Source organism: Crassostrea angulata, chromosome 7 (assembly GCF_025612915.1).
Source record: "Crassostrea angulata isolate pt1a10 chromosome 7, ASM2561291v2, whole genome shotgun sequence".
Taxonomy (NCBI): Eukaryota; Metazoa; Mollusca; class Bivalvia; order Ostreida; family Ostreidae; genus Magallana; species Magallana angulata.
Window position 1 is genome coordinate 29,557,328 of NC_069117.1, and position 25,318 is coordinate 29,582,645.

The 25,318-nt window shown below is 31.5% G+C and overlaps 1 protein-coding gene across 3 annotated transcripts; it reads left to right on the top strand.

Moving 5' to 3' along the window:
* The first annotated feature begins 728 nt into the window (after window positions 1-728).
* Window positions 729-25,186, top strand: LOC128191727 (protein Aster-B-like). 3 transcript variants are annotated; one of them, XM_052863962.1, is made up of 17 exons: window positions 879-1,015; window positions 2,440-2,473; window positions 3,917-3,991; window positions 5,614-6,244; window positions 10,496-10,580; window positions 11,231-11,334; window positions 13,038-13,214; window positions 13,404-13,556; window positions 13,981-14,164; window positions 14,993-15,139; window positions 15,429-15,637; window positions 20,300-20,402; window positions 21,476-21,748; window positions 22,376-22,445; window positions 23,744-23,857; window positions 24,439-24,559; window positions 24,909-25,186. In XM_052863962.1, exons 3-17 carry the CDS (start codon window positions 3,972-3,974, stop codon window positions 24,990-24,992), a joined length of 2,475 nt encoding a protein of 824 aa, XP_052719922.1. In that variant the 5' UTR covers window positions 879-1,015; window positions 2,440-2,473; window positions 3,917-3,971; the 3' UTR covers window positions 24,993-25,186. The 3 variants fall into 3 exon arrangements, with proteins under 3 accessions (XP_052719920.1, XP_052719921.1, XP_052719922.1); XM_052863960.1 differs by lacking the exon at window positions 2,440-2,473 and having other exon boundaries at window positions 729-1,015; XM_052863961.1 differs by lacking the exon at window positions 2,440-2,473 and having other exon boundaries at window positions 729-1,015; window positions 13,999-14,164.
* The last annotated feature ends 132 nt before the right edge of the window (window positions 25,187-25,318 follow it).

Here is a 25,318-nt window from a genome sequence, read left to right on the forward strand (position 1 = left end):
ACTTGCCTAAAGGGATTACGATTTTTGTCAGCTATTGTTTTTTCGTTTTTAATGTTTAAAATGCTTCAGGCATTTATAATAGTCAATCAAAATTTGAATGTCGATCAATTTAATTAAAATTAGAACTTCCATCCGCTCCGGGTCCCCGGTTTTCTAAATGTCAACACTTAGAACAGCTTTTACCAGTATATTGAACCAATGTAAACAAAAACATGCCACGAACCTTGTTTACAAACTTTAAAGCAAAGAATTGTAAGTTCTGTATCTTGCTTATAACTCTACGACTGACACTTAATTTTTAATTGATCATTACTGAGAAATGCATTCATACAATAAAAATAGAAAAAATAAAATTTTAGCAAAATCGTGACCATATACCCCTTTATTGTAGTATAATTTCCTTCGGTAAATTTTTTTATAAATCTGTAAATAAATTCAACTATAAGTATTTAACAATTATATGCTTTTAAAAAGTTCAAAGGGCCGAATATCAAATGAATTTGATAGGTTTGTTCATGAATTTGACCCCCCCCCCCCCCTTCCCCAATAAAAATTTAAAGAAAAAAAAATTGTGATGATATCTAAGTATTTGCATAGATTTGATATTTTAGGAAGTAATTAAAAAATACAATATAATGTTTATTAAAAGATGAAAACATTTGCTGTATTTTTAAAAAAGTGAACAGGAATTTTTGATCGGGTTCGGGGAGATAACCGGAAATGACGCATTAGGTACGAAGTAAATAAAACCGAACGGCTGAAGGGTACACCAAATTTTCTTTTGTTTCAATGATGCATTTAGCTGTTTGATTTTGACAGACTGTTGCTAAATTCTAGAGCATATTATGAGCAACTTGCGAAATTCTTCCCAAAATGAGACAGACATTAGAAATAATAACGAAGAACTCGAAGAGTTGATTCGCAATGCAAACGGATCTAGTCCACACGGTCTAAGTTCAGCCGTTCATTCCACAGTAGCGGCTGTCACAAGTATTTTTAGATGGTCACCACAACAGTAAGTATTCATAGTACACGCCGTTACATGCATATGATAAAAAGAACTACCATTAAATCTTCTCGCTTTAATCTGTTAATCACCCCATAATTGGGTGAATAATCGGAACATTTCACGTTTCTTGTCAGATGATTTCGAAATATAATGTTTTATATTTGGTCTACTTTATCATAATTGGAGTCCTTTCTTAGTTAGTAATGTTCATGCATATTGTCACTTGTTACACATACAATTGATAATTCATTTATCCCATCAACGAATTACAGCAACAGAATATTGGTAGAGTTTTTAAGAGCTATAGATGGATTGCTCAAGCGGTTGTACATGTAATAGAAAACTACATTCTGTAATATTTTACATCTTCATAAACTTATTCTGTACATAACTGCATAATGTCCAACTGCTAGTTTTATATTGTTAGTATTTATATTATCCAGTGCTTAGAGTCAGGTGAAAATTCTTTCAAAAGAGTATAGCTGAATTAATTAACAACAGGAGAAAGTGTTTTAGCAGGGACGTATATACTAATATATACGTCCCTGGTTTTAGAGGTTTTCGATGTGCAATATAAATGAATTGAATGTTTAAAAAACCAACAATCTACACCGGAACAACAAGACCTATCTAGATTCAGACCTGATTTGATAACGAGCAGAACAAATTTAATACCCTGTCAAGCAATCAAGCTAGAGCTAGCTATTGAAAACTATTTTGGTATTTTGTAATTTACTGTGTTATTTATTTACCAGTATAATTGTATAAACTGGAATATAATTGTAATATGTACTGTTCATTGATATACTGTGCTTGTACTATTTTAAAATGTATTTTACAATCGCATAATATGATTATGAATAGTCAATGATTAAATTAATAACATTCCAGTCACTGCAGTTGCATTTTTTACTTTTACTCTATTCATTTAGTAGTCATTGAAAAATAAATTTACAAAGATAAGAAAATTAAGAGGAATCAATTTTCAAGAAAAAGTAAAGTTCATATTTTTGGCTTGGCATAAATCTTTTATAGTATAAAACTATGGAAATCTTTGCCTAATGGTAAATAAATGTCCATCCTTATATAATCAACAGCTGTGCAATTTTAGAACATGTGTAGATTTCGGATAAAAATACATATATAAGCCATCTCTTTAAAGGTTTAAAATTAAAATATCTGTAGATGGAAATTTCCTCCAAATCTGGATGCTTTATCCTATTTTTAATACACTTTTGTCAAATATTTACTGGTATTTATTTTTTTTTCAATTTTGACTCAGCTGGCATTCAGTGGTTTAATAATGGTGTTAGTAATATATTCAATCGTGAAGAAAAGATGAAACGTTTTCGTAGAAAGTCTAGCAGTGATGATAATACTGCTTGTAACTGAATGTTTTATCAGTGAAGTGCAAATTATATTGATTTCAGTCAGAAATGCACAATCAGTGAGGGAAAAAACCAGGTCAGTGAGGGTTTTGATATAAAGCACTGTCACAAATGCCACTATATATACCACGTACAGCAGCTGTTGAATAGATTTTACATTATAAAAGCCATTGACTGGTATAGGATTAAAAATGTTTGCCTGCTGCTGTTGAGCAGAGCAAAGTCTACACCTACACAATTAATGAAGGTGCGATAGTTGGTGGATTATTATTTCAGTAAATTCTGAAGGGGGGGGGGGGGGGGGGGCGGGGGTTTGCATGTAACAAATTTGCAAAAATGGGATAAAAAATATGTAGCTTTCTAATTCATACTAGTAATTTTTTTTGCAATTTAAAAAGTTTGTAATAAAAAGCAATTCAAAATATAATATATTTTGTAATGTTGAAATGAAAGGAAAAAAAAAAGGAAAAATGGTAAAATTGTTATTTTAAATTATTAAACAGATATACACAGCTGTATATGATTATACGACTGACTCATGTAAGCCATTGTAAAATGTGAATTGTGCTGATTTTTAGAAAACATAACATCAGTCATGTTAATTTTTAATAGATTAATTATTAAGAAGATATTGTTTATATTTAAAGCATTCGAACCATTTTTTGGGGCAAAGTTTTTGAATTAATTTAAGATATACGGTAGTCTCATAAATCACAAATTGAATAATGCACTTTAAGAAAATTTGTCTGCACATACTGTTGCATCTATGAGATTCAATGGTAATTTTTAATCATTGTTGATCAACTAAACCTATCTTGTCTACAAATGTCATTAATATCAGTATCTCAAAACCCCTGTTTTATGCTTGGGTAAGTTCAGATTAACAGAATTAAGAGCCACTGTAACAGCCACAACTTCAATTTTGAATTTCACTCCAACAACGTTTAATGTTTATAACATCAGAATAAAACTCATAATCTAAATTTTGACCTTCCATCTGTGTTATGGTGTAGTGAATGCTTTTCACACACTTTACAAACAAAATATTTTTTAAATGTAATTATAAATATATACGCTTATTCTGGTATGTATGTCTGTTCTTATAATGAAAAACTTTGTGGACAATATCTTTATAATTTAATACATTGTTATGAAATATACTATCTATTCGAAAAGATAATTACCGGTACATGTTTTTAAATCACACATTACATGCACACTTGTTTGTTTAGACTTGATAAAAGCATCTAGATATTTTTCAAAAAATCTAAGTTTGTATATTAACAAATGTATCCTAACTACCAAGTCAGTTCTGTTTAAGAGCAGTTTTTTTTTTTAAAAATAAATTGGGTGCAGCATTAAGTTCATGTGTAGATAAACATCTTGTAATTTGACAGTAACATATGTGCATGGCTGTTCAAGCCACACATGAATTATCTGCTAAATCATCACTTATTATCTAATGGTATTGTCACTTAATCTGTTCTTTTTTGTTAATCAATATATGTATGTATTTCAGCATTAGTAGAAAGCGGTCTGCAGAGTCGGATCAGGACTCTCAAAGTTCCGGCAGTATGAATTCTGATTCGCCAAGGTAAGTGTGTGCACTGATATCTTTTGAGGTACCATCAGCACAAAGATCTGAGAATCCAAAATTTCAAGATGAAATTGTCTGTTAAACTTGGAAATTTTTCAAAGCAACATGGTAGAGCAATGATCTTGAATTTAAGATTTGCTGCTTCAAGATTCCAACGGCAAGGAAGTAGCTGAACAATTGCTTAAGTTATAGATATTTCTTAATGAAAAGTGTATACCGGTATATCAGATTTGAAGTAAATTTGATCAAAACTTTAATGCACAAATAAATAGGTTGATAAAGGAATTTCCTTATATCAGAGGAGGGCTAAGTTAACACTCAATTAATCCGAGATTCCTCTGACTCTAACCCCCACTTTTATATTGTGACGTACGGGAAGTTTGTAAACTTCTACTCCATTTAAAACAATCAACTCCAGATTTCATGATATATGGTGAACTTGGTCGATACCCACTTGAAATTCAAATTAAAACACGCATTATTTCTTATTGGTCAAGAATACTTACCGGAAAAGATACAAAAATTGCAAAGTTAATATATGATCTAGGAATTTGTATGAATCACGAAATTGGGGGGAAAATCCCTTGGTATGAAAATATCAAACATATTCTAAATAATTGCGGTTTATCTAATATATGGATTAATCAAACTATACATAACTCACAATGGCTAAAGGCAAAAATAAAACTCACGTTGGTAGACCAATTCAAACAAAATTGGCAATCTATTCTACAATCATCCCCAAAAGCTCTAAATTATAGAATTTATAAGGAAGAGTTAAAATTTGAACATTATTTTGATACATTATCAAAAAAAGATGCAATTACATTTTGTAGATTTCGAACATGTAATCACCATCTACCCATTGAAAGTGGACGTTGGGCAAATATTCCCAGACATGAAAGATTCTGTGCTCATTGTAATAAGTGTGAAATAGGAGATGAATTTCACTACATACTTAGTTGTAACTCGTTGCAGCAAGAACGCAAGCAATGCTTATCAAATATAAATATAAAAATAAAAAATGCTATTAGTTTTAAATTTATAATGGCAAGTACAAAACACTGTTCTTTGAGGAAATTATGTGCTTTTATTAGAAAAATAAATAAAAAATGCTCCCCAGGTTAGAACCCCCATACTTCACATTTGTATTAACGAGTCAGAGTTGTATATGGTTTTTTTTTCTCTCTCTCTCTCTCTCGCTTACGCATGCATTGTTAATTATTAAGAAATACCACATATTGTATTATTATAATCTCTGTGTACCATTGTGCAATGGTGTTGAGATTGAAATAAATGAATGAATGAAGGAAGGGGAGTCCCCTTATAAAAGCGGGGGTTGGAGTCAGAGGAATCTCGGATTAACACCCAATTATCAGGTCTTTCAAGTGAAATGACCACTTGCATAGGCATTATAGGCATTAGAAATAACATGTTGAAAAGGAATAAGCACATTGTGCCCTGCAGATTCCATTAACTTTTGGAGCATTATTATTAACATGTACTACATAAAAATAACAGTTGATTGCAACATCAGTTTTTGTGATACACATGTACAACCATGTACATTTCTACACTGTGTTTGAATCATGTTTCTTTAATAATCTCATGTTTTGTAGCAAAGCAGGCCTTTCCAAATTTTCATCTGCTCCCTACCTCCAAGCTAGATATGAAGAGAAAAAAGATGAATCAGTGGAGGCAGTTGAGTCAGCACCCAACTTTACCAGCGGCTTCACCAATGGTGGAGAAGTGCGACATCGTCATAGTTTTAACAGTAACTATGATACACGTCGGACTTCTGACAGTAGTTTGAGAGAGACGGAACAGAAATCCAGTGGCGACAGTGTGTCTTGGGGTAAAGGTGTAGGGGTCAGTCTTGACAAAACCGATTCAAAGTCCTCAAAATCACCGATCCTAGGAGGGTCAGGCATATCCAGAGGCAAGTCGTCGTCGTTCCGAGAGTCATCAAGTCCCAGCAAAACTCCCAGTAGATTGGTGGAGAGGTCCGACTCGGGCAGCAGGAGCAGCACCGAGTTTGTGCGGTCTCATTCAAGGGAACGCTCCTTTGAGAAGTCTCTGGAGAACATCATGGACAAGTGCTCCGAGAAGTCATTGGACATGAACGTCAGTCTGGAGTCAAAGAACGGAATGGTCAGTGACAGCAGTCGTGTTGAAGACAGCAGCCTATCAGCAGCCAAGAAAAGTGCAGATAAAAGCGACAAAAAAAAGAAAAATGCCCCATGGTACACAGTAAGTATTTTTGTGGTTATTTTTTTTATTAAATTTTTTTTTTTGTATGTTGCTTCCATAATCTGTTTGGCCTCCTACAATATTTTTTTTCAATTGCATACAAGATTATCTTGCACATTCACAAAATTTTATGCTGAAAAATTTGGTCTGAAATATTTGATCTGCAAAAGCATTGAGATTGTCTTTCTGTCATTTATGAAAAATGTTTGTTTCTCCACATTGCAGGCATCAAAAGTAATTATGGCTTGTTTTATGTTTGGAAAATATATATGTATTGTGCAATTCTCAGTTTAAGATTTGTACATTTGTACTTGTATAGGCTAATATTTATTTAGTTTAATAATTATGGTATGCTGTGTAATCCTCTGTTTCATTTGAGTTGAGAGTTACGTATGGATAAAGGAAACAAAAGAAAATTGAGGCTTTTCATGTACATTAACATGCAAATCATTATTAAATCAAAGATGGAAAAGAAAAGATAAAAAAAACTTTTAAAAAAAGAATATCTCTTGCAGCTGGTCCTTTCTTTTGACAAAAATAAAGTTTTAATTTTGATTTTTGGTAAGAAAATATTCATTTCTTAATAAATTAAACCAATTAAAAGTCTTGGTAGAATATTTGATATTTTTGATAAATGTATGGAGACATGATTAGTATCCTTCTCCCAATTTTTAATTTTTCGAATTTATTTTAATTTGAGTCTTTCAAGTCATAATTAATACCTAGTAAAAACTGAAAAAATATTATACGGGTATGATTAGTATAAGACACTGATTACCTGCATAAATAATGGCACACTACAGGTTAAGTATGCAGTACATGTTCATATACATTATATTTCTGTAAAGAAATATGCTTACATTAGGCCAAAAAATATATATATGTGTTTATAGGGCATTTGAATTTTTTCTGATGGCAATCATGACTGGAATCTCAATGCTGCATGCTGTTTAGAGTAATTATTTTCATTTAGTGGATGCAATGTGCAATTATTCGGACAATGATTTGCATTTGAGTTACATAAAAAAATTAGTTAGAAAATACATGTACCATTACATGTATATTGTATTTTATTAAAGCAGCACTTGCCTTCTATTCAATTAACTTAAGTATGTTTGATTTAATGCATAAATAGGGCATTTTAAAAAGGTTACCTTTAAATACTATAATTGCTTCAATATAAAATTTGGAAATAAAAATGGAAAAATAAAATATAATTTCCTACCAATTGAACTTTCTCCACATTAGAGTGTTGTAGTAAACAACACATATATTTAATTTTTTTGGTCTTATATACCTATAAATTATGTTAATATCAAACTAATATACCAGGTATATATACTGTACATCACTGACTAAGCCAGCATTCACCTGTATACAAATGTATCACTTATTTGTATGTTTATTAACATGTCCTAGGAGGTTGGTATATTTCTCTTGTTTGTTCCATGCTGTATATTTTATGTATATATCTGTTTGCTATAGTGCGTTTTGGTGAAGAATAATTTCATTTTATTCAAGTACTGCTACAGGGTTCACCATTTACACTACCTTTATTTCATAGCTGAAAATGCATAAAAAAGGCCATTAAAAAATAATTGTAAAATACATATATTTTTAACTAAATATTTAAAAATTTTACAATCAATGGTGTAAAATGTCTTCCCTAATTCAGAGGGGATCAATATATAAACCTTGATTGATAGTTTCAGTAAATTGATCCATTTTTTTTTTTAATTGACGTACAGTACAATTTTGAAGTTGTTTCTTTTTAACAGATTGTATCTGATGTAGGTATAATTTTTTGTGTGTGTGTAACAAGCCCCAAGTAATATCTATATAATATACAAATTTCTATTCTATGACATTATTATAGCACGTTTATTACACTTAACTTAAACAACTTAAACATTCTCATTTTATTTATATATATAATCATACTTATATACACTATCAACTTTTGGGAAGGGTTTTTCTATTTTTATTTGTAGATAAGTCATGTCTTTTTCCCAATTGTAGTGCTAATTTAGTACCGTGCCATACTTGCCACAAGTTTCAAACACTTTCATTTCTTTTTCACATAAGGATTTAAATGTTTAATTATGTTTCAAATTTGTCTGAAGAACATGTATAATGCATATTCAGCTTACTGGTAAATCAAACATAGTTATGACAAGGAATGCAATATATTATATATGAAAAGAGATTACCATAATTATTTGATGTATAGTAAGTTTTTTTTGTAAAGTCACAAGATATTTACAGGTAGATTCTGAAAAATGAAAGTTTATATATACTTGTATATTAGAATATACTTGTATATAAGATAAAATATATTATGACTTATATATTCTACATGAATACCAATGCATTGTAAATATGTGAGAAAATGAGTGAAAAATATAGTACATACTGTATATGAATCTATATTTCAAAAAAATAAGAGTTGCCAGAGTGAAGACGTTTGAAATCACTTAGTTATTTTATTAATGTTAAGCTGTAAAAAATACTGTAAAATTATATGGGTTCAAAGGGGCCATTAGTTGATATCTGGCCAGCATAAAATTTTAGTTGTTTATATTGATGACAATTAGATGAGATCATCCTTAAAAACTTGAATGAACTTTCAATAGGATTCATAACAGTCAGTGAATTTTCAATAGGAGTCATAACTATATATATACCTGTATATATATACAATCATATAGATATAGTGGTAGTTCTTGTTTAGTGAGGGTGGTTGATCAACTATAGGGGGAGGGGGGGGGGGTATGATAGCAATGTTGGAATATTTTTGTATTACCCTGTACGTGGTAATTTTAATTTAATGAAATCATATGCACTTGAATACACAAGTATATAATATGCATTTATTGTAGTACTCAGTTGAATATTACTTTGTAATAAGTGCTTTAGGAAAAACTTTTAAAAGGCTTACAATATAAGTCCTTTTTTTTAAATGTTTCCCTCAAGTGTTTACTAATATAGATGTGTTAATGTTGATAACACTCGATATGTAGTTGTAGTGTTTTTAACACACCTGGTAGATTTATACTCTAATAAGTACCAATTCTGCAGCTAGTGTAGATTAGATTGTATACTAATCATTTCCTGCCACAAGTACTCAGAAAATTTCATGTACTCTGCAATAAAAACTTCAAAAAGAGTTCATCGAATTGACAGTTTCCAATATTTTTGATACTTGATACACATTAAAGAGATTTTTAACACTTTTTCAAACAAATTTTTTTTAGAATTGAAGGAATAAAGTCATCCAGTATGAAGACCAATATCATTTAATTGCTGTTGAATTTCATTATAATTTTTATGTATTCATAAATATAGTCCCTATAATTATAAAGAAGGAATGGGAGTGGCTCAATTTTACACTTTCATTCAAAAAGGAGAATAAAAATCAACCCTGGCTATGTTTTTAATCTTCATGCAATCTTGCATTTAATTACCAGTATGTAACACAGTGTATTTCAGATTTTGAGGGGATTTTTTAATTTCAATGTACCGTAAATCCTTAATTATAGATGAATTTTTCAATGACATTATGACCAAATGTTGCTAATTTTAAAAACCAAAAAAGCTATAAATTACCCAATTCCTCCCTCCCATATCTCTATACTTCATATAAATCCATCTTTGATGATTAAATTTCAGTAGATTTTAAATTTTTATACATGTAATTTTTTTGGTATTATTTTTGTCATTTGATCATTCCATCTGGGTATTTTTAACATGAAATTTAATCGGCATCAGAGTTAAAAATATCATCCTATACCTTCAAGCCATGCACCACATGTTGTTGTTAGCAATTGCTGCAGGGGTTGATCAAAATATAAATGGCTTTGCTTTGTTTATGAGAATTTTAATTCTGGAGAATTTACAGCAAAATGTATTGTTGAAGTTAATATAAAATAATTAAAAATATATCAAAGTAACCTCATGTGATGGAATAAATCCAATGTGGGAACATAGAAAAGAATTTTATCACATTTACAATAAATGCATCTAACTTAATATTTATTGTTTTAATGTGTATACGTATGAAATGCATGCCACTTGTAAACTGTATCAATTTGATAGATTTCAATGCAATAATTAACATTTGTATATACTGTTAATTAGTTTAATTTTTTGTTTATTAACACACATGCCCATATTTTATGTACCTGCAGTTCTTTGATACAAGATGGTTATGATGTCACTCATGGGGAATTTAACGAATTTATGTCATTTTAGATGTGGAACACATCTTATAAAACGAAAAGTGAAGATTTCAGGAAGATTTTTAAGGATGTCTATAGAGAGGATAGGCTCCTTGTGGGTAAGGAAGTTATTTCATATGCTCTGTTATTTGTAATGTATACAATATCTTTTTAAATTTCACATTGTCAGAAAAATTTTTAAAAAGTATTTTGGAAATGAAGCTAAAATACAGTATACTCTTTTATTAATACAAGTACAGTTGAACTTTGATATCTCGAACACTGATATTTCGAATACAATGGATATGTAATTGAAGTGATTTGTAAATACATGTACCAATTATTTTTTAAGTATTTTACCCTCGATATCTTGAATTCTCAGATATTTCGAAGCTTTTAAACAGTCCCATCAAGTTCAAGATAACAAAGTTTGACTGAAAAGAATATAAAATCTTGAGTGCTGAATTTTTGTTATAATTCTATATGGCATACAACTTAGAAAAAAAGATAAAAGTGAGAATTTAGAATCTAAAAGGGGAGCTTCTGGTGACATTATACAGATAAATATGAATTCTTCGCGTTGGGAATCTTCAATAATTTTAAATGTCAAACCTTCCATGTATGCATGACTCCTCAAGACTAGTAAATTTAATGCAAGAATTTTATTAATGCTCAACTTGTTTTTCATGCATAAACTTACATGGATTATTTTATAAGTAATTTTTTCAAACTTGCTCAGTAGATTTGACTTTAAATTTGTTCCTTGCAGATTATTCTTGTGCCTTGCAAAAAGAGATCCTAGTGCAGGGCCGAATGTACATCACTCAGAACTGGGTCTGTTTTTACGCCAACATCTTTACCTGGGAAACGCTGGTAATGCTACTATATCGTATGACGCATTACTGTAAACTGACTTTTATTTTATGCAAGACTAAATTACTGCCATGTTTAAGAATACTTAGCAGTTAAGTATATTTTGTTGATGCCAATCATTGTGTATACATGTTACCATAAATTCAGAATACTTATTAAGTCTTGTAGGTGTAGGGAGATAGCACACAATGGGTATCCCACTTCTAACACCAAAGATTTTACGTGATGAGCACACAATGACTATTCTCATTTGGAAATCAATTTCCTACTCAAAAGAACAAACACAGAATTTAAAGTTTCACAAATTTATTGAGTTTGCATCAAATTAGAATGAACATCAATAGTATTTAAAAAATTAATCCAGGCTTAATTTCAATCACCCTTGAGTAATTTGATCTAAATATGAGACTTTAAATTCCTAGAAATATCCAGATATCAAATAATCAAGACATGGCTAAATACACAAATATTCAACATAGTGATAATTGCGCAATAGAAATTCAAATAAGATTGAATCCAAAAATAATCTTGATATATGGTCCATAATAAACTTCCCAGACTGTTAAAAATTACACTTTCACTAATTAAAATTTTATCCGTTTAATCATCAAATTACGTAGCCATAATTAGTTATGCTCCATCTTCGCTAGCCAAGGGTGACGATCCACGGTGTTTCTCTATTCACGTGAATAGAGAAACACCGTGGATCATCACCCTTGGCTAGCGAAGATGGTTATGCTCTAGAGATTATAAATACTGGTATTTACCAAAATTTAGGAAAACCTCAAAAGTAATGTGAACCCCCCAAAATATAAAAGAGCAGACTGTTGATTTATTGAAAAATCACCCCTTATGTACCCCATAAGAAATATCTCATGAAATCATATGGAAAAATTGAAAAAATGTATAAAGAAAGTAGTTCCAATTTACTAATTAAAATGCCATATTTACCAACAAAGTTTTAAACAGAATTGCAGAAGAAGACAGAATGACAACAACGAAACAAGAAAATGCAATATATAACCGCCAAAATATGCCAAATATGTATGTAACGTAATAATGCTACAATATTTTTTAGTCGGATATTGGAATTCCTTAATAAAAAATCATAGACTATACATACTTGTATGTGCAAGTAAAAGTTCCACAATTTCACAACATGTTTTATAGTTTTCATAGAAAAAGAGAATATATGCGGTACATGGAATAAACATAAAACACTAGTTACTCTGGCAGATAATGATGCTTTAAAATCATGCATGTGTAAAACATAACTAATTAAGTTAGAATGCTATAGATAAAATGTTCATACTTTAAATTTGACAAAAAAGGGTCCGTTTTAAAAGTAAATAATTTTTTTAAAAATGTTAAGTAGATAGAAATCTGAAACATTACAAAGATTTTAAACTTGGCGACCTGGAAGTTCAATGGATATAATTTAGAAAAAACATAACTTACACTAAATTCTAGGTCATAAGTTTATGTCAAAGACAATTGATCTTAGATGTCAGATTAGTTTTTCATGACTAAAGACGTAATATAAAATTTGTATATTCTATTATGTTAAATTGAGAATGTACTGGGTACTCCAAAAATCCACAAAATTTGAGCCACCATTAAGATAAACGATTCTAAAGTATTTGAAAATATTTATGTTTTATGGTTTCTCTTATGTATATTACCGATGGCGTTTGATATTGTAGCTTGCCATTCCATGTAAAGAGATCACCTCCGTCACCAAAGAGAAGACAGCCCGCGTGATTCCCAACGCCATCCAGATCACGACGGACAGAGAGAAATATTTCTTCACCAGTCTGGCCAACAGAGACAAGACGTACATGATGCTGTTTAGGGTCTGGCAGAATGCTCTACTAGGACAGGTATAAATTAGAGCAGAGGATGCCAACGTTTAGGACATACATGTTATGTGGCATTCACTTGTTCAAATAAGAAATTTGTAATTTTTCAAATCAAAATTTCTTATACTCAGTATCAAAATGTTTTATTTATTACCGGTAAGTCCTTTTTTTTGGCAAGTTTAATGTATATGCATCAATTTTGATTGACAGCCAATGACAGCTAAGGAGATGTGGCAGTGGATTCACTGTAACTATGGGGAGGAGCTTTGTCTGGACTCAAGTGATGATGATTATGTAGCCCCACCCTCTTTTATAGATGAACCAATCAGGGATGACTACATCACTCCCAGCAGACTCAATCAAGTAAATTTCATGTGTTTGAGAAATGGCATTATTGAAAGATTTGATAGAAAAATACCTCAAGGACTTGGAAGTGTTCAAATGAAATAGGAAAAGGAAAGAGTAAAGGGTAAAGGGTGAAATCAAATAGAGCTAAAAAAGAAATAATAACCTTTTATTAGATATTCTTTTGTTTTCTTATTTTGTTGTTATAAAGTCAAATCAATTAAATAAAGAATTCTTAATCTTTGCAACCTTATTTTCCTTTTCTTAATTTTTTTGTTTGTAGTGCAATTAAACAGAATGTGTTTTGTTAAATGAGAGAGAGAGGGGGAGAGGGAGAGAGAGAGAGAGACTCTATTGCCATAATTTTAAATTTTAAATCATTATAGCATTTAGACAACATGAACTTTTATTTTTGAGATGGATGTACATGTACATATTCTAGTTTGATCGCAATTTACAGATAGAAAACGCAGACTCTGACATCTTACCATCTCCAGAGCTAATGCAGGATGACCTTGGCATCAATATTGGGAAGGAGTATGAGGTCATTCCCTCAGCAGGACTTGAAGAGAAGCAGTGTGAGGATGTGGCCACCGATCAAAGTGATACAACAGAAGACAGTGAAGGTATAACTACTCAATGCTTTGGAAAGTGGGTAGAAAAGGGGAGGGGCTAAATATTTTGTGTGTGTCTCTTACATTTGCGCACCTGAATAACTTCTAAGTTTTGAATTGTTTTTTACATTGATCAGCTCAAATAAGTGGGAATTTTTTAATTGAGGAAATGGGAGGCAAGGGTCTGTTGCTGAAATTGATACAAATACCTTGGGAATTAATGAAAAGTAAAGGTTGGTACACTGTTCAATTGACCCTGATGACCAGAGAAAGAATTGTGTACAAAAGGGGGGCTACTCTTATGGTGTGAAACATTGTTGAAAAAATCCAAGGAGGATTGTTTTAGTTAGTTTTTGCATTGGGATAGGTATCACATTTAAAGGAGGACTATATTCTGTCAGATACTACTCAGACTTTACAAAAAAAAGCTTACCCTTTCCCAAATTAAAACTTTACTTCATATATTATGGAAGAAAGATCTCTTCGAGTGATTGAAAATGTTAGTTGATCTGAACAAAAACATACAGTAAATATGCAATATACCATAACTTTGACAAGGAGAATTTTCATCAGTTTTACTCATCAATTCAAACTTGCATGTTCTAGCAGTGGCTGTTTGATTTCCTGTATTGGAAATGAATTATCTTGCGAACACAGTAGTTATCAGAAGTGTTTGGGAAGCTGATGCTTGACTTGTTACAAAGAGTTATTGTCAATCAAATGTGTGTTTAGAATTATAGAGTATTATTCAGATTGACGGAGTTAAATGAAGCAAAAATTTATTTTCATTTATGAGTTAAATTACGAGCTGTAGTCAAAGAAGACCAACTTATCTTATAGAGGAAGTTACCCTCTGTTCTGAGCATGCCCACTTTCAGAAGCCTATGATAGACGAGGTTTACAACATTCCCGTGGAGAAGATGTTCGAGATGCTGTTCACAGAGTCGGATTTCTACAGCGAGATCCAAACAAGAAGGGGCTCAAAAGGTCTGTCTTTCTCAGTTTGTGTATTTAGTTCCTTCATAATTATATTGGCTTTAATTATTAATTAAAGCTGATAGCTGTCTTAATGGTAATCTGCATGCCTTCTGTTGGATCTTACATCTGCTTGAGCTATAAAAAAGGTACTATACTGTTCAACCATGCCTAGAGATATTTGTCTGTGTGGTAAATTAAGTAAACAAAATATGTAACTTCCCATCAGGAGGTTCAAACTTGTATGCTATACTAGTGGTATATATCTTAATGAATAATGATGCATTTTCCTTGTTGACAGATTTTACCTTCACCCCCTGGAAGGACATGGGGCATGGTAAGCAGACTCGTACGGTCAGCTACACCATCCAACTAAACTACTCCATAGGGCCCAAGTCTTCCCAGGCAGTGGAGCTACAGACCTGTCACAAGAACCCCACCCCCGGCACTTACTTCACTGTGGACACGGAGTGCTCCTGTATGGGAATACCTTACGGAAACACATTCATTGTAAGTCTGTTATACAGTGTTCAGGTCAATTTTCACTATTCCTTGCAGTTTTTCCATTATATATATTGCCTTACAGTTGGTGCACTTGGTATGTGCAATCAAATGGTAAACGGTTGCATTGGTTGCTAGGTGATGAGATTTGGTTCTGTCTATTAAGGTTCTCTGGTCCTTTGCTTGCTAAATTGCAAAGTTTAGTTATCATCCTGAAGATGTTATCTGTTCTTCATTCATTACATATAAACTGAAATGGGGATTAACATAGTAAAAACATGTATGCCCAGTAGAGTTATAATGGAAAGTATATGAAAACGGGAGATTTTTGTAAAATTTTTACCCACAAATTGGAGGGTCAAACCCACATACTTAAGGCATGAGGTTCCATTGCTCTTTGTGATAAATCTGTGGCAAAGACGTTGATGATTACCAACATGTACTGTTAACCAACTTTTATTTGTGTGCGAGAAATATTTGCGAGATTCGCGAAGGCCTCTTTGTTGTAAATATTTCTCGCCATGAACTAGTCGTTGTTGAATGGGTGTTAGATAAAAACAAGTGTCGATGAATAATAGTCATGAAAAATATAGTCGTCGCAAACCAGTTTATTATTGAGAAATCGCAAAATGTAGTGGTTGTAAATTAAAATTGGATAACAGTACCAGTAATAGAAAATGTATTAGAAACATTTTTAAATTGCTACACATTTTCCAGCATAAAAGCATATTAAATCTAGGATGTAAACTAATAATTCCTGGATATTTTAAGAGTTATAGAACATTGCTGAGGATAGTACCAGGTGTACCAAGTTTTACTAGAGGTAAACTGAACAAGGCTGTACTAAGCTTATCTGCACCAGCTATTCAAACAACCTGTAGCGTCTTATCAAGTTGATGAAAAATTGATTAAAATTTAAAAATGTTTTGTAGGATGTATACTGTAATTGTTCGATATTAAAATGTTTACTTCATAAAACAATGGTATTGACAGGCATAAATACATGTACTTCTGACATATGTATGTATAGAGCTTATGATGCTTTAATGAAACCTGAAACTACGACAAGTGTGTAAAAATAGTGTTTAGAGGAAATAATTGTTCATTGTCAAACAGATGTGTGTTCTATGAAATTTGAAGAAGAATAATTGACTTTTTAGCTCGACTGAGCTGAAAGCTCAAGTGAGCTATTCTGATCACATTTTGTCTGTCGTCCATCTGTCTGTAAACTTTTTACATTTTCAACATCTTCTCAAGAACTACAGGGCCAATTTCAACCAAACTTGGCACAAATCATTCTTAGGCAAAGGGGATTCAAAGTTGTGAAAATTAAGGGCCACACCCTTTTTCAAGGGGAAATAATTAAAAATTAATGAAAAATTTCGAGAAATTTTCAAAAATCTTCTTCTCAAGAACCATAAAGCCAGGAAAGCAGAAACTTGTATAGAAGCATCCTCAGGTAATGTAGAATCAAAGTTGTGAAATTCATGACCCCCTGGGGTAGGGTTGGGCCACAATGGGGGGTCGAAGTTTTACATAGGAATATATAGAGTAAATCTTTAAAAATCTTCTTCTCAGAAACTAATCAGCCAGGAAAGCTGAAACTTGTGTGGAAGCATCCTCAGGTAGTGTAGATTCAAAGTTGTGAAAAATATGACCCCCGGGGATAGGGTGCAGCCACAATGGGGGGGTCGAAGTTTTACATAGGAATATATAGAGTAAATATTTAAAATTCTTCATATTAGAAACTAATCAGCCAGGAAAGCTGAAACTTGTGTGGAAGTATCCTCAGGTAGTGAAGATTCAAAGTTGTGAAAATCATGATCCCTGTGGGTAGGGTGGAGCCACATGGGGGGGTGTATGTTAAAATTTTACATAGGAATATATAGAGTAAATCTTTAAAAATCTTCTTCTCAGAAACTAATCAGCCAGATGATCTTTATAATTGTTAAGACTTTGGCTCCAGGACAATTCTTTGGCTTCACAAGAAGGTTCAGAGTTTGATGTAGCTTTATATCCCATATATAAACAATTGTTAAGGATCTTTTTGAGAACTGCAATACTCAACATGTGATATGACTATAAAATCATCCTGTTAGAAAAGGGACTAATGATGATAAACATAAGAATATCCAGGGGGGGGGGGGGAAATGGATTTTATTTATACATGATCTACATGTATTATTGTACATTGTCCAGATTGTTTGTATTATGACTTCATTAAGCTGATTTTATCATACCTATTGTTCCTCAGGTGAGTGATGTGGCCCATGGGCCTCTTGTTTTTATTAGCTTCAGAGACAAATTAAAGAATATTATTAAACTTGTGTATTGATAAACCAGTGAGTGTTTTATACATCAGTTTAAATTATTATGTGATTTTAATGCATGTTTTAGGAATACAATGAAAACTATAAACAGTTATATTTCATATGCAAGTACAGTTTATAGCCAAATCATCTTTAAAAAAACCTATTGGTAATCAATGAATGCACACAATTTTTTCAGAAAAAAAAATGAATGTGAGGAAGTTAGGATTATCAAAAAGCTACTGATAATTTTGTTGTACTATGTAGATTTGGGCAAGTTTGGCATAGATGACCATACCAAGCTAGTTTTTGCTTGTATTCCCTCGTGAGTCATTTGATGACTGTACTCAGTGCTGTTACATGTTGTATAGTATCCAATCAAAAGAAATTCTAATCAACCTGCTCTTCAAAAATTGAAAAGAAAAGTCACCCAGCTGGAGACATTTACATGAACGTGTGTCTATCCTTACTGAAAAGAAAAATGAAATATTGGTAAGAAGATTCATCTCAAACCTTCCGAGAATCAAATTTCTTCTGTAAAACATTGTCCCATCAATATTTCATTGTTAATGCTACAACTTTTGAAAAAAAGGAAAAAGACCCTGAAGGTTTTTTTTTTTGTGGTTGAAATTATTGCTAGAGATGGTACATGCACATTTTCCTGAGCTAATACAATACACATTCTGTGAATGCATGAGTACTAAATTGGCTTCATTTGCTGGAAGTAAAATCAATGGTTGTTCAAACAAATATCTACCTTCTGAAATGAATTTTTATCATTTTGCACTCAGTTGCAGATCTTGAGATTTTAGCCTTAAAGAAATTTTTTTTTTGCCTCTGTTCTTGCATTGTAAGATGTTTATCTTTGAGTTAATATATGGCAGTTTCTGATTTGAATATTTTACCTGTGTATAGAGGAGGTTTGATTAAAATAAATACAGGTGTTTATTCATGTTTGTATTCCTGTGCAGTGGTGATACAGCCATTGATTGAGACTGCAGTTGAACATAAGGAGTTTTAAATTAATTCAGGATATCAATATACCGGTATAATAATCTATACTGTAAGTGGGAGCCCACTCTTAATTGTGTTAGATTGCATATGACATAACAGGTATGTTTATTTGGTTGGTGGTGAAAATTTCATGGCACATTCAGTCAGATCAAAACCTTGACAAAGTTAGATATGTATATGTCTGTCAAACTAAATAAGTGAACTCTTCTTTGATAATATATTTATTTTGGCTACCATATTTTTTTAAAATTGCATATAAAACTTGGTGTGCAGGATTACAAGTATTTACACAGCAGATGAAAGAGGGGTATGTGCCATAATGATTATTTTAAAAAAAATGGGATATTTAGTTTTATGATGCATGTAACTATTGGAGAGAAAAAAAATAAATCATTTAATTAAAATTCACTACTGGATTTAAAAACTAAAAATGACAAGCTCAGTGCAGGTTACTTTTTATTATATTGATTATATGATTATATATTGATTGGTGCATTATTACCATAACTTGTTCAGAGCTCTTAGATTAATCTGTAATGATTTATTAGAACTGTTCACTACATCTCTGTGTCATGTTCCTTCTCTCTCTCTCTCTCTCTCTCTCTCTCAATTCTTGTTTTACAAGTTTTCATGGTACAATGCATCAGGTAGATAGAGTCTCAAAGTAAAACCATTGAATGAAAAATGCCATATTGAATGATTTCATTATTTGCACATTGGGTGGGAAATTCACAAGTGTTTCATAGTTGACAACCTAGATAGTGATTTCTAAATATAAACTTGATGAAATATATCAGAAAATGAATTTTAAAAGTTTATGTATATCATGTATATTTTTTTTTAGAAATGAAATGAAATGGTTGCTATTTCTAAGATTGTAAAAAAAAACCAAAAGAACTGTTTCAAGAGCAACCCATTTTATTGGAGTTAAGATAGTGTTTTTGTATTAAAAGCAAAAGTATTATTCCTGTACTGTTTGATGAGCCATTTGCTTTATAAAGCTTGTTTATGAAACATTATATGCTCTTTACATGTATAGGATCAAGTATATTCAATTGAGGATTGATTTGTTAGAACTCACAAATTAAGACAAATTAATTTAGAATTAAAGTATCAAGGATTGATACTTGTTTGGAGCGATGTTATATTTTAACTTGATGTGTATTTTGAACTCCTATACAGGTATTATATTGATTTAAAAATTGAACTTCAAGCCAATCATTTGCATTGATGGTACAGTTGGAAACATATTGATATCAGCAGTCTAGATCTCTCTTTTTTTTCTTTTCTTGGAAGTATCAGATAGCAATGGAGACAATTCTATATGTTGGAATTTTTACTGTTTTAGGTTGTGAATAAATACTGTGTGTCCAAGGTCAGCCGATACAAATCTCGAATCCAGATTTCATCAGAAGTACGCTACAAGAAGTCAGTGTGGGGATTAGTCAAAAGTATGTACATGCGTGTATCCACATTTTCCAATTTCCTTCCTTATTATAACCTTTTGATGAGTATCAGTAAATTTGTTATCAAACTCTTAGATTTGTGGACTGCAACATATTTTTCAAAGTTATTTTTGAGCTCTGAAACAAAAGTTCAATTGGATTATGATTCGTTTGATAGAATTCCAAAAAATTTCAGGATTACAAATGAAGAATTCAATCAAATGAATGCAAGTTTTTTTAATCTTATTTTTTTTACTCTGTTCAGACTATAAATTATTGTAATGAAGTACATGTCGTAGCATTATAGATGTTAAAAACAAGTACTACACATGTACTACATTTATAGTGTATAGATACACAATATGTGCTGGAGAACAATTAACGAAGAAAGTAATCAATAGAATTGTCTGAAAAGGAAGATTCCTCGGGTAATGAACTACATGAGATTTCACCTGCTACCTTGAACAGTATTGATTACATCTGGAGGAAAATTCTATGAATAATTTTTTTTTTTAAGTAAAGAGAAATACTCACACAAAATTGAAAATTAGAAGGTTTAAAGCAAGTTAAATTACTGGTACATTTCAAATCCCTGCCATTGTGAAATTTAAATCCATAGACATAGGCACACCTACATACCAGACAACCTGTATTTTATCATGAGAAAAAGTTTTAATTTCTAGTGTATAGTTCCTGGTAACATAAAGTTTTTGCTTTTTGAGTGCTCAATTAAGTACAGGCTATATGATAATACTCTAATCATCTTATATAATATAATTAGATAGATAAATTGTTGTCACTTAAATTGTCACTTATATTTTGTTATAATACTACCAGTAGTATAAGGTCAATGTCTAAAACTAAACCAAAAGTGTGGGAACTGACGATACATCAATTAAAATATGGATGAGATTGACAGAAAATCCACATTATTACATGTACTGTAATTTGTTTGTTCTCTAAATCCTTATAGCAGAACAATTAAAGGCTACGCAATTGTAACTTAGCAACTTTGATACATGTATTTTGATATCAAGTGATAATTGCATATACCTGCATTATTTTTTCTCACATTGTAGGTATGATAGAGAAAAACAGTGTACAGGGTTGTTTGGATTATTTCAATACCCTAAGTGTTCACCTGAAGCAGGAATCTGACAAGTTTGAATCCAGCCATCAACAGACTCAGGCCAGCGGTAAAAGGAAAATACGAAAGAGGAGAGTTCGAACCCAGCACTCGGCGGTCCCAGAAATCCACAAACTAAAACCCACCCGACACCTGTCCCTGATTGACAAGCAGACCAGACAACCTGTCAAGTCCCCACTCATCACACCATCAACGCCTGTCAGAAGTAAGTCCATCCCGGGGGAGAATGCAGCCCCGGTAGCTGAAATGTTTAGTCAGTTTTGAGATAGTGAGATATGATAATTCATAAAATGAGTGGAATGGTGTCTGTATTTGTTCATGGCAGATTTCTAGGGTATCACTTGCCCACCATATATTGCTAACGGTACAGGTAAATGCTGGTAACATATGCAATATCAATTAAAGTACCACAGTAAATAAGATTTTAGCTGTCTATTAAGGGTGGAATTAAACCCACTTTTTAAAGAACTTCATTATTACATGACTATATAAATGCAGGATTTGTTTTGTTCATATAATGAGAGATTTATAAATTGACTGCGTTTATTCTACCAAGTGTTCTCCATCTTTTTTTTTTCTAAATCTTAAAAGAATTTTTTTTAAAATAGGTTAATAAAAAAAAAATCAGAAAAATTTGGACACAGTATATTCACAAAATTAACAAAGCAATTTGTTTCAACATTAAAAATCAATCAATATGAAAATTGTTACATGTATTTCCTGCACTTGCACAGGATATCATATAGTAATTATAATATTCACGTATCTAAATGAACAGTGTATCTGTATAAAGCAATAATTTAATGTTGATAAATTGATTCTTTGTCAACAGGTGTCACAATACATAAAGAGGATATATCCAAACTCAATGCCGACACACTTGTTAGAGTCATTCTTGTTGTGTAAGTATTTGTGAAAAATTGATTTTTTTTTTATCAGTATCGTAACATGTTTCCTTTTATGATATATGCTGTTGTATTGATGTTGGTCCAACTCATTTACATTACATTAACAAAATGTTTCATCACTGCTACATACCAATATACATGTGTATTTTCTCCATTGTATGGTGGCATATCTCTGCCCCATGTGTGCAAGTCATTTTTCTATCAAATATGTGGACATACAAGATAAATATGGTGACATGAAAGATAGTTGTGTCAACATACAACATAACTATGTTGACATGCAAAAAAATTGAAATATAAAATAAACTATAAAAAATCACAAATATTGTCAACATGTGACATCGAAGATGCTAGATACGCTACCTATTGATGTCAACATACAACTTATTCATGTTAACATGCAACTTCTTTATGTTGACATAAAAGTTCTTTATGTTGACATAAAACTTAGTTATGTTAACATGCAAGATAAATATGTTAACATGCAACATATTTATGTCGACATGCAACTTAGTTATGTTGAAATGAATATGTTGACATGCAACATATTTATGTCGACATGCAACTTAGTTATGTTGATATACAACTTATAAGTTGCAGGTCAACATATTTATCTTGCATGTCAACATAAGTAAGTTGCATGTTGACGCAAATAAATTGCCTGTCGACATAAATAAGTTGCATGTTGACATAAATAAGTTGCATGTCAGCATATTGATTTTGCATGTTAACATAAATTGGTTGCATTTAGCATTTTAGATGTCACAGGTGGGCGATATTTGAGATTTTGTATAATTCTTATCTGATTGCAATTTTCTTGTATGTCAACATAATTATGTTGTATGTTGACATAGTTATCTTGCATGTCAACATATTTATCTTGCATGTCGATATATTTGATTGAAAAATAACTTGCACACAAGGGGCAGAGATATGCCACCATACCATTGAACCAAAACATGAGTTACTGGCCAGGTATACTGGTAATTGCAATTTCCAGTTAATGTTTGTATCCCTACTATATTTCTTTTATATTACTTGTTATATTTTTTTCTGTTGCCACTAGTTTAATTATTTTTCTCAACAAATAGAAGCTATAATTGCAAGTCAAAAACCCCAGCAGGAGTAGTATTTGTCATGCTTACATTTTGCACATATGCCATATAGCAAAAGTACATACAGATTGCTATAATTTAAAATCATTGAAGGAAATTTTTATTTATCTTTTCTACCAACATATTTTCTATCAAACAACCATGCTTTGTTTTCAACCTTGTCATTGCATTTTGTAGGCTTGTCCTGCTGGTGATCTTCAACGCTATTCTGTTCTATAAGCTCTGGTCCCTGGAGAGCTATACCAATGTACTCTACTTCCAAAAGCAGGACACAATGGCTGAGGAACTCAAGTAAGAATAGAACTGGATTTAAGTACTGTAGATTCCAAATTAAATGTGCATTAAATTGCAAGAAGGAACTCTTGCAAAATTTCAAAATCTTGCTTTTATTTTTCAGACAGTTTTGAACTATAGGAAATTATAACTAAAATTTGATGATCATGATTTCATATTCTTGCAATTAGAAACAAAACTGCGGATTTGTGGAAATAAATACTCATTTAAAATAAGGAATTTACAGTATGAGTATATTATAAATGTACTCGTTCATTATTTTGCATCCTTGTTACTGTATCCAGAAAAAGTTGTTTATTTATTAAACAAATTAATTGTTTACTATGAATAATGAAGATAAGACAGTCTTTGTAATCTGTAATATTTTTTATTAGCAGCTAGGGGTTATGCTTTTTCTTTTGGAAAAGATTTTGTAACTACCGTAATATGATTTCTGCATGTTTTGGTTTTTGTAATGTATAACAATCATGAAAGTTAGAGCATTGCAAATAAAAAAGTTTTAGACAGTATTTCTTTGTTTTGTCCTTGTTTATTTAAATTTACAGATTATACAGTCTTGTATGTTTTAATTTTCACAGAAATTATCCTAAATCACAAGAAGAATGGACACAGCTCCTTCAACAGCAGAGGCAGCTGCATGAGAGTGAAATTGATCGATGGAAAGAAATCATTACAACCTCAATAGATCTTATAGATCAAGTAAGAAGAGCTAGACTAAGTTCAATTTCTCTCTATAAAAAATACATGTACATGCACAATTGTGGTGGGCCGGGTGTCAATACCAGATATTCTGGACAGTGGTAGACTGTTTCCATAGTGCTTCTCCTTTTTAGCGCAAATTAATGTTGTTTGATTAAAATATGACAAAATATTTAAAATATATGTATGTACATGTAATAAATTTCAGTAAATCACAGTTTCTGCCTAATAATTTTCAGCAAAATACTTGTATATAAATTTGCTTTATGCAGTTCAGTATTAGGTGTTAGGCAGCTATCATGAAAGGGTTTAGCAAGACTAAATTCAATTTCAATTTTTTATTTTTTAGGTAAAGAATACTATGGTAAATGTGAAAACTAGTTTGGAAGGGAGACTCAAGAGTTCAGACATTGTTACTGACAAAACATCATAACGAAGGTTTAGAACCAGTTGTGGACTGGTGGCTTCCCAGAATGCCAAGCAATGTGACTCAAAAGCAAGTAGCTGGCCTCTTGCGACAGGGCAGTGTGAAAGTTGTATTTTATTTATTTTTTATCTGTTTCAACATTTTATCGAAGAATTTACCAATTTTGACAATTGATTCAACACATTTCTCCCCCCCCCCCCCCCCAAAAAAAAACTTGAATGTATTTCTTTCATTCATATGACAGTTGAAAGCAAACTTTTTTTTTTCCTTTTATTGGGCATTTTAAAAATTAACCCTATTTATCGTTGTTGACATGATATTTGTTCGTTTGG

Coding starts and splice junctions, on each gene's coding strand:
- LOC128191727 (XM_052863960.1), top strand. CDS start 846: ATGAGCAACTTGCGAAATTCTTCCCAAAATGAGACAGACATTAGAAAT. Junction 21,749..22,375: donor ACCATCAACGCCTGTCAGAA/GTAAGTCCATCC, acceptor CTTTGTCAACAG/GTGTCACAATACATAAAGAG. Junction 24,560..24,908: donor CAATAGATCTTATAGATCAA/GTAAGAAGAGCT, acceptor TTTATTTTTTAG/GTAAAGAATACTATGGTAAA.